This window comes from Polypterus senegalus, chromosome 12, assembly GCF_016835505.1.
Source record: "Polypterus senegalus isolate Bchr_013 chromosome 12, ASM1683550v1, whole genome shotgun sequence".
Lineage (NCBI taxonomy): Eukaryota > Metazoa > Chordata > Cladistia > Polypteriformes > Polypteridae > Polypterus > Polypterus senegalus.
In genome coordinates this window covers 51,392,762-51,403,233 of record NC_053165.1, presented here as the reverse complement: position 1 = coordinate 51,403,233, position 10,472 = coordinate 51,392,762, and the positions used below count along the sequence as shown (strand labels likewise).

Below are 10,472 nucleotides of genomic sequence, written 5' to 3'. Positions count from 1 at the left end.
AATGTTGGGAGAATGTCTGGGAAAGAAAGGATATTGGCAGATTTGATGGAAAGGAGGAACATGGGAGTGTAGTATGTGCAGGAAACCAGATGGACGGGTAGTTTCTAAAGGAAATTAATCTATGACAAAAGTATACAATTAAATTGAAAAGATAAAAAGGCAACTTAAGAAAAAATTCAAAAAGTGAACAAATAATAACTAAACACACAACATGAGATGGAGGAGACTTTTCTGTTCCTTATTCCTTGACGTTGCATTAAATTCATTTTACTTCAGTTCACGGAGCCCACCCCTACAACTTCAGACAAAATTAAAACTGTGACACTGGGTCAGGGCACATCGCTGGCTGGCTGGACTGTACTGCTGGGCATGTCAAACTATGCGATTGGTGATCACAGGGGCACGCTGCACTGCGCCTGCTTCCAACTCGCCAAGGATATGTAAATGGACCCTGCAATTGAATATTGCTGGAAAAATATCAAAAACAAAGACTTAAAAGAACAAGTTATTAAATCAAAGACAGCCCAGACAAAGTGCAAATGTTCTGTACGGTGTGATAACCTCAGCACAAAAATAAAAATGGACAGTTCAAAATCAAGAAAGAAATTTATTAAACATTGCAAAGGATAAAAGATGTCCCCTTTTGTATTTCCCACTTTATATGGAGCTGCCCAGTGGTAGTATGCCAGTAGGTGATGGACAGAAGCAGTGACCTGCACCACCAGGCCACACTGGGTGTCATCTGACACCACTCAGCCCCCAACCCCCAAAATCAAATCACCTGACACTGGGGTCTCATGTCACTAGCAGACCTCATGAATACCAATAGTGACTTGTGGCTTTGGCAAAGAAACAAATACAAAGACCATTTGTTTAGGATTTTCTACTTTAAATAAAAAGTGCTTCAATTATGATAGTAAGGCAAAAAAGCATGCGTAGCTATAAAACCAAAGACCCTCCCCCCACCCCAATCCCCATCCCCATTCCTAACCCAACCTTGTAGGGAATCCTTCAGAAAGCTAGAAATAAGTAACTAAAGCAGGTTGTGCGTGGAGGTCCTCCATCCAATTTACTTGAGATCCTCGCAGTTTATGGGTGAGAATGCCGGAGATTGCGCTGGCCTTTTTTACTTTGGATGTCAGTTCTGGACATCCAGGCGGAGGTCTGCTAGTTTCCAAAGACACTCTTGGCAGGCTTGTCCTTGGGTTTATCAAAGACTGTCTCACTCCCCTTCCTGGCGGCGCTGAACACAGAGGGGGCCACAGTTCCTGCTTGCTCTGCCAAGAAAAACAACAAGTGTTGCTGTTTAATATGGGGGTCCAAACAACGACTTTCATACCCTGGGCATTATGCCAAAACAAAAGGCTGCTGCCGCAGACAGCTCCGTACTAGATGTCATCCGTCTTCAAAGGGCTTTACTAAAGATGGAATGGAAATGGGAGAGGCTTCTGGAAATGCTGGCACAGCTTAGAAGCCCAGATGTGTGCCAAGTTCTGTTCTACTAAATATCAAGGAGGTGACACTTCTCTCCTTTTGAGAGTCACATCAGACTCATAATGGTAGGCCTGGAAGGGTGCCTTGGAATCAGTGAGGCAGCTCAGCCATGTCAAAGTGATGAACACACCCCAATGAAACAATAAATTCATTACCACATGTGTAGTCCCACACTTTCACACAAGCACGTGCACTGATGGACTGTTCATTCCCCTAATTACATTCCATTGCAGCGTACAGCCAAGATGGGATTAGCATTAAACGTGTCTTTCCTTTTCCTACACCCTTGTTTAATATGATAGGATTTGTCGTAGGCCACGTCCATCAAGACATCATCTGGTGCAAGGCAGGGATCGATCCTCAATAGGGTGTTAGTTCACAATAAGGAACATTCACTCATATTGGGTCAATTCAGTAGCACTCTGATAAACAATTATGCAGGTTTGGAATATGGGAAGGGGCACTCGGAATAAACCTGCAAATCCACAATGGGCACTTGAATGCAGACTTTAGAGCAAGGATGTACAACTCAGTTTATTGAAGGACAAAAACCAAGCAAAATGACACCTTTTATTGGCTAACTAAAAAGATTACAATATGCAAGCTTTCGAGGCAACTCAGGCCCCTGCTTCAGGCAAAATGTAATCATTACCTGAAGAAGGGGCCTGAGTTGCCTCGAAAGCTTGCATATTGTAATCTTTTTAGTTAGCCAATAAAAGGTATCATTTTGCTTGGCATTTCTCTACATTCATAATGGCTAACACGGTGCAACACTGAAGGACAGATATAACACTTGATACACCCACTGCAGGCCAGGAATATATCAAACAAGCAACTACCATCGCATAACGGCTCATAACATGTGTATTCTGCCTGGCATTCTTCACGAAAATGTCTTCCCTCTTGTGAAAGAATAATTTTAGAGTAATATAGCATTATCTTAAAGAAATAACATAAAGGGTTAATAAATGTCAGAAACATGTTCAAGTGTATCAGGAAACCAGATAATGATCAAGTGAATGACAAAGACAAAAAAGTAATGCACAAAATGTACTGAAAGATGACGAAGAGATGCTTAAGATGTCAGCAAGTGTCCTGTAAACAACCGGATTGGCCATTTGTTATTTTACAGAAATTTCAAGGGTGAAGGCTCAACCCAAAAGGTATAAGAAGAAGCAAAATGTAAAATTATACTTTTATTTCATGTAAGTAATTTGGGTGTAAATCAACTAATCAACCAGAGTAAATGTATGCATTGATTGACACTGTTATGTAAGTTCAGTTGCTCGTAAAATAAACCTACACCTTTAATATTTTGACCATTCTCATCATGCTGTAACACATTCCAGCCTGAGCTGGGTGCTGCCAGTACAATAAATGACAAGCTTGATGGACAAGCTTTTCTCCTGCCCGATTACTGACTTCAAAACGGGTTTATCAGACTTGTCTTGTTAGAGGATAAGTTTCTTTCTTTAATTAAGTTGTTGAATTCTATCACACTCTTCATTAATGCTGAGGTGTCACCAGTTGCACGGCTGCACTTGGGTCCTCGGGTCCTGAGGTGGTTCATCATGTGGTGGGTGAGGCAACACTATCACTGCATGCTCCTAACCCTTCTCTCTCTCTCTTTATTAAGCTTTCTTGGACATTATAGAGCGTAATGAAAGCTACCAGCAGCCACTGTACCATAATCAGCACTGAAAAGTGAAAAAATTATATCAGCGCATAAAGACAAGTGAGAGCAGCAAGAGAGAGCTGACAGAGCAATTTTTAACTAAAGCTAAGTACATGCATATACACCTGCATTAATAATTGTCACAATCACATAGACGTAGACCATATGAAAAAAAAAAAAATGGGTATAAACATGCTGAGGCGGACTTGTGGCTCGGAGGCTAGGGATCTGTGCCAGCAATCAGAAGGTTGACGTTAACCTGCATCCAGCCCTGCAAGCAGGTCATACACAACTGGTCCATTCCATTCAAACTAGTGTGGTGCTGAGGTCTCACCCGTTGAAAGGCTGCACTCGGATCCTCAGGTTTCATTGTGTGGTGGGTGAGTTTTTGGACGAGTCGGTTCTTTGTGCTTTGAAAAACTTCCTAATATTTAGGAAAAAAAATGAAATCTTTCATGCATGGTAAGGCTACCTAGCAGGACGCTAACAGATTAAAACAAACAAGACTTGGCCTGTGTCATTTTAGAATTAGGACTTACTGGTATTTCACAAATCTGTTATTATCTAGTCATAATTATTTACTGTGTGAAGCCTTCTGCAGATCTAAATAAAGATCTTTCTGGAACCTTCTTGTGGATGGGTCTTTTGGGAACCAAAAATGGTTCCCCTATGGCATCACTTCGAAGAACCACTCTGGCAACTTAATTTTTATGAGTGTAGTTTATGCTTAACGTTTTGTTGCACACACCTGTTTTAGTAGGTGTAATGGCATATACAGTAGATACATTTTATAATATAGACTATTTTAAAGTAACTTTATCATTGCTCATATTTTCACCAAAATTTCAAATCTAGTGACAGACTGAAAGTTGTAGACAAGAAATTAACATATTTTAACTGCACTGATTTTTACGGTGCTCTCCAATTTGATGACATCCATGGCCAGGGCTGATGCCACCGTTAAGGCGAAATAGGCATTCTCCGAGGGTGCAGATCATAAGGGGTGGGGGAACCAGCCACACAGATTAGCTACCAAACAGTCATAAAACTAATTTGTCCTGTTAGACGATGTTTCTTTCTTTAATAAGAAGTTAAATTTCAACCACAGTTGGCGCACTAATAAGCTTGACCTAAGGCACAAAATAATCTTGCAGTGGCACTGTTCATGGCAGTGACATCTTTCAACCCACAAACAAAGAGAAATAGCCAAAGCAACAGGATGGGTCCTTCTCATGTACAGTATATGGAGAGATTCTGTTCACATCAATGTGCTCTCAATAAAAGAAACTATACGAGATCACGGTTTTTCCCATAAAACAAGCATTGAACTAGATGCAGACAGTCGCACACAGTGACCATTGCATCTCAGCACATTTAGATGTACACCTACCACATTCTTTCATGACTTCATAGGTCTTGGACTTCACTTCTCCCTTCAGTCCCAGCCTATCCTTCGCACCTTTAATGTCCTCCTCCTTCATGGGTGGCCTCTTCTTTTTCTTTACTTCACCTTGCTGCTTGTAACAGAAACAGAATGAGACAGTGACAGAGTTTACATTTTTAGCAATCTACGTTCATCATTATGCAGTCACAGTCATATTGTCGATGGGTACGGTCATAGACAACCCCATACCCCTTACAGCTGACATTTTGATAAAGAGTACTGATATAGTTGGGGGGGATTTTGTTTAACCCCCATCTCCTAAAGATTAAAATGAAGCCCGCTTTTTTTTTTTTTTAATATTAAAAAAAAAAAACATATCCTGGGCTCAGGATGCAGTTAAGGTGAAAGCGCACAAAACAAAGTGTCTCCCCAAAAAAAAAATGGAGTACTGAACCAGTAAGCCAGGGGTCCCCAGGTCTGGTCCTGGAGGGCCACAGTGGCTGCAGATTTTCATTTTAACTCTTTTCTTAATTAGTGACCCTGTTTTTGATGTTTCACCTGTTTTCACCTTCTTTTGAATTCATTTTAATTGACTCACTCTTGAAGACTCAGACCCCATCATGGTTTCTTTTTCCTTAAATGAGAAGCCAAACAATAATGGCATACAAAATAAGCCAAAACATGAGCAGCAAACTGTGGCATCATACAATATCTGAAAATAAATGTCTCAGGAATGATGATTTGCTCTGATCCAAAACACATTTTAACAGTGCCCTAAAAAAAGAAAATCAACAATTTTGGACATGTCTACTATTGCACAATGAGAGCAGCAACAAGCCATTGAATTACAGAATGGGTTTAAATAACAACAAGAATTGGTGCCTAATTAAGCAACTGCTGGAATGAAATTGGAGTTCAAGGCCTTCACTTAGCTGGTCTTCTGTTGGCTCACTCATTTCACATTTCATTTCTGTTTGGGTGCCATTTACGGAAAGAAATGAAGCAATTCAGAGGAATAAGAAGAAATTCAGGGGAACAAATCTTAAGAAACAAGTCAATTAAAATGAAAGGGGAAGGAGTTAATTAACAGCAAAAACAGGTCACTAATTAAGAAAAGGGTTAGAATAAAAATCTGCAGCCACTGCGGCCCTGGGGACCATGGCATTAATCAGTCTGAACTGTCAGATTGAGTGGGTCATGGTGTGGCGGTGCAGAGCTTAGTGCTTCTTCCTCACACCATCCACACCCTGGATTTAAATTCCATGCAAGGTTGTGGTGTCTGTGCAGATGACACTTTCTTTGAGAGGTGCATGAAAATGTCTTAAGTAAGGGTATGTAAGTTTAACGCACTTTTGTGATATTATTACATCACATACATTGTAGACATATACATCCACATCATCATTAATAATTATAAACATCTGTCTTGGCACATGGATCATGCGCACAGACTGCAAGTCTACCACAAGATATTTTAAAGATAATTTTTAAAGATAAATCAATATATAAAATTAGCTATTTTCATTTCATTTTACCATAGGATTTAAATACTTAAAAACTGAATACCAGAACTGAAAAAGCCAACCACTAAATATGGAGTAGTCACCCGACAGTGTGTATTGGCTTTAATGATCATCACCATCACAAAGTAAAAATATTTTTAAAACAGGAAATAGGGGGTTAAATGAAAGGACTAAAATTACTTGTAAAGAAAAATGTGTTTCTAATCAGCAGCGATTTTAGCAAGTCTAACATCTGATGATGCAACTCAGCTATACTGCTCCAGAGTCAACAGAGAATCTCGACTGACTGCTGCTTAAATGCATCATGGCTTCAACAAATTATTAGAAAAGACACTCTCCGTGCCTCAGCCCACTGCATTAACAAATACCCACAGGCCGGGCAGACTCTCATGCAAAGTCAATACAGTTAATCAGTCTATGGTAACCACGGGCCTTTGGACAGCTTGAGAAAAACAGCATGTATGAGAGGAAAAACAATACAAATGTAAAAACATACAGCACTACAGAGTAGCGAATTTAACTGGGATTCAAGCACAGTGAGGTGGTAACATTACCACTGCCCCACAAATCATCAATGGAGTACCTACAAATCATGTGTACTGAACAATACTGTTTAGCAATCACACAACACTCTATAGATCAGGGTCACGGGCTGCCATTGCTGGGTCACAAATTGCCATCATTTACAATGGTAGTGGGTCATGGCTATTGTGCTCGTTACCCCCAAACCAGGATCGCATTTGATTCACCAACTGGGACAAATCCAAGCTCTGGTTCGTACTTGATTCACAAAGGTACCACGCCCCTCTTGGTGCCTCACAAACCCAATTACATAGGGAAAAAGTAGATTGGGACTCCATAAAGGCTAAGAAATGCTACTCCAGATCACGGATAACAAAACTGCATCCTTCTCATTCTGGATCCATGTGCTTCATTGCTGTCATTTTGATAATACCAAATGTCAGCCAAGAGGCAGCTGGTCCCTCTCTTTAGGGCAACTCTGTATGCTTAAACTTTACCTCAAGTCCCTCTCTCTAAATAAAAATTTAAGAGGACTTTCTGCATAAGTTTATAGCACATTACTTTTCAGCGTCTTGCTCTGCTATAATGCATACATAAAAGTGCCAATAAAATTCCATGGCCTTTTGTCCTTGTGAAGGCAGTGAAAGTATCCTCTACACAGTCAGCCACCTTTTTGGCTCAATCGTGTTCAAACAGTTGTGAATCACTCTTTGCCAAATGTTCTCTCAAAGTGTATTGGTACCAATAGAAGATTGACCAGCCTGAGCTACTGGGATGTGGCCAAGTTAGAGACATGCTTTATGAAGATGGTAGCTCTTTTGAAAGTTAGTAAATGAAAACAATCAAACAGTACAGAAAAACAAGGCAGAGCCAGAGAAAACCCCACTTCCTACCTGAGACATGGTGAAACAGCCAAGACGTTAAGCCCGGTCCAAGCACAAAGGCTCTCCTGATTCTGTTTGTTGAAGGATATTTATAGAGTTTATTTGGGAGGAGAGGATGGCCTCATACTCCTAATCCAGACGCTGTGCTGTCTTGTTGTAGTGAAGCAGTTTATTCCTGGAGATGATGCCTTGTGTTCTCAGGGCTCGGGCCAGCCCCTCTTCTCCACTGTGACGAGGTGTGACAGCTGTGATTGTGCAGCCCATTTCATCTCCTGAGACCAAGCTGCTGGGGCCAAAACTGTGACTTATAAGGAAGCATATTGTCATGCCTTTAGAGTACACTATGCTGTAACACTTCACAGTCTGGTCTGGTGGCTATGATCAAGATTACAGACCAGCCAAAAAAAAAGAAATGACACAAAAAGAACAGCACTGCTTCCAGATACAGGGCTCCATATTTATCTGGTCACATCAATTTTTTGTTTCACTGCATGTGGAAGTAGTGTACATGCTACAGATGCTATGCTTGCATCAAAACAGAAAAGACTGAGAATTTGCAAAAAATAAATAGAAGGAAAGAGACGTAAAGTAACCTCACCAACCATCTCAATAATGAAACCTGCTGCAGTATTATCAACACCAATTGTAAAGGGGCAATGTGATTAGGTCAAATTAAAATTTGAATAAAACGAGAAAAGTAAAAGTATAAATATCTCATAAAAAAGAAATAAATGGAATAAACAAGTTCTTTAGAATGGTTCAAGACTCGAGTAGCTCTAACGATATCTATGGTCGAAACACTAACACAGTATTGCGAGTACCCCAGATGATCGTTTAGTGTAGTTTAACAAACGCGTGAGGAGAGAATATGCTGGGGCTGGGGCTCCAGCCAGAAGGCCACAATGGGGATGAGATATGTTGAGGCTCATTCTAACATCTCTTCCTGTTCCCTCTGGAGAATGGAAGAGGAGTTCTTAGAGGAGTAGTGACTTCTTTTCCATAAGCCCCATTGCTTCCACTGCCATCCCTATGTAAATGCTGCAATGGCCATTAATCAGTGCTCAATTTTGCACATGTGACAGCAAGAAGTCAGCATATAATTTTGGTCACACCCACTGCAGGGATCGTTATACTAGCCCACAGAAACATGACTTTTGATATACGCACAGGATGACTGATTGCAAAGTTCCACAACCTTTCTGTTCTTGTTTGCCTTTTCTTTATTAACACTTCACTAATAAGCATAGATATAAAGGAGACCCCAACACTTTAAGCTTCAAATGTCCAATACATATGGAAGATCATGTTTTATCTGTATGACCCCCAAACACAATGAGTACATGGAGGGCTCAATTTTGGAAGCCTTGTAGCTCAGATGTACTATTTGTCTCGATGAATGGTAACAAATGAAAATACTCTGCTGTAGTTCAATTGTTGTTTATGCCACATACTGCCGTGATAGGCTCAGGCACCTCACAACATTGCAAAGAAAAAAGTGGATTTGAAAAATGGGTAAATAAACATTGGTGTAGTCATTAGAATAGCATAAGCCCAATCACTTCAACTCAAAGCTCAGTTTTGATTTTGTCGACTGAGGCAAATATGGCCTCAAAGGGTGAAACCTCCCCAGCAAGTAGAGGTATGTACTTTGGAAATTATGGGATCATAACATGGAAAAAGGCCTTAACAACCAGCCCAGTAGTTTAGTCACCACTTATCAACAGCCAGTAACCAATAAATAACCGACTGAAAGATGCAGGCCACAGTTTGAGACACTTTATTTAAATTTGTCCCCACATTTACACTTTTTAAAATGATCAAATTCCAGCTAATGTGAGGGTGTTGATATAATCATTAAGTAGATTTCAAACAACTAAGAAGAGTTTCACTGCAAAACACAACACCCATGATGTCCTCCTTAGCCGGCATTAAACTGATGTTATTTTTCCAACTCGAACCTTGAGTGTAGGGAGGGAAAAAAAAACTAGTAGAAGGTCAGAGTTTTATATATTTATTGTAAACGCATAAACAATGCATGTATACCATATAAATAGGAGCACTCATGAGAAGGCCACAAAGCAGTGGATAGCTTTAGTGGCTTTGTCTCTAATTCAGAGCAGTCTCCAAAATACAAAATGGTCCCATTATCCTGAAAGCAGCACTCAACTGGTAATTGTTAGAAGCTCTGGCTTAACGTTAAGCCACATTAGTCATTATTTAGAACAAACTGATAAGCACATTATTCTTTGTGTGATCAACTGCTTCCAAAAGTGCAAAAGCTTTAAAAATGTTTTTGTTACAGTTTTGGAAAATTCAAGCGAGCAGTGGGCAGCTTATGAAGTACCCATTAAACTGAAAATAACTGATCCCACCAACTCGTATTCACAGTGCTCCAAACACTTTAAAGGAGTTCAGAAGGTTGCCTGACTCTGTCTCCAGCACAGTAAAACTACTACCCTGAAAATATATATTTTTGTTCTTCTTTTCTTTAAGAGAAATCAAAACAAAAAACAAACTTTGCTGCTTCCTTAAGCCATGCTACATGAGAGAGAATGGTCTTTAAAATGTAACCTTATTTCCCCGCTCCATCTTAAGTCTACTGATTAATAATATAGTCAGACAGTTGTCAAATGTATGTGTAAAGTACACAAAGATGCATCAAGTCATGATTTTGTCAGTAAAGAAAACCATATGCTTACACAAAAGGCTTGTCTTCTTCCTCCCCCACATACAGCATTTTTCCTTGATGATCTCTTCATCAGCGTGTTGTAGAGTGTCACACTTACACAAAAAGAGTCTCAAAATAGGCCAGAAGTTGACCAAACCTGCTGCTTGCTCACTACCTTTAATGGCCATTTTATGTTCAAATTTCCAAGTCTGTTGTGCGAAAAGTCCTCCCATAACCATTTGTCTGGAAGAGGAAAACCATACTTCAAGTCATATGACTGCATTGCACATTTCCCAGGAGCCAAATAATCCAGTCATGCAAC

At 40.1% G+C, this 10,472-nt stretch overlaps 1 protein-coding gene across 2 annotated transcripts in view; it reads right to left on the bottom strand.

Annotated features, from left to right (window-relative positions):
- Positions 1-587: 587 nt before the first annotated feature.
- LOC120540413 (store-operated calcium entry regulator STIMATE-like) overlaps positions 588-10,472 on the bottom strand; it is a 46,653-nt gene continuing 36,768 nt past the window's right edge. Inside the window, exons 1-3 of one of the 2 annotated variants that reach the window (XM_039771145.1) lie at positions 7,492-7,658; positions 4,560-4,683; positions 588-1,277 (exon numbers count right to left, since the gene is read on the bottom strand). In XM_039771145.1, the coding sequence (XP_039627079.1) occupies positions 1,168-1,277; positions 4,560-4,683; positions 7,492-7,500 (243 nt within the window). In that variant the 5' untranslated portion in view covers positions 7,501-7,658 and the 3' untranslated portion in view covers positions 588-1,167. Of the gene's footprint in view, positions 1,278-4,559; positions 4,684-7,491; positions 7,659-10,472 lie in introns of those variants that run through there. The other variant, XM_039771146.1, reaches the window with a different exon arrangement.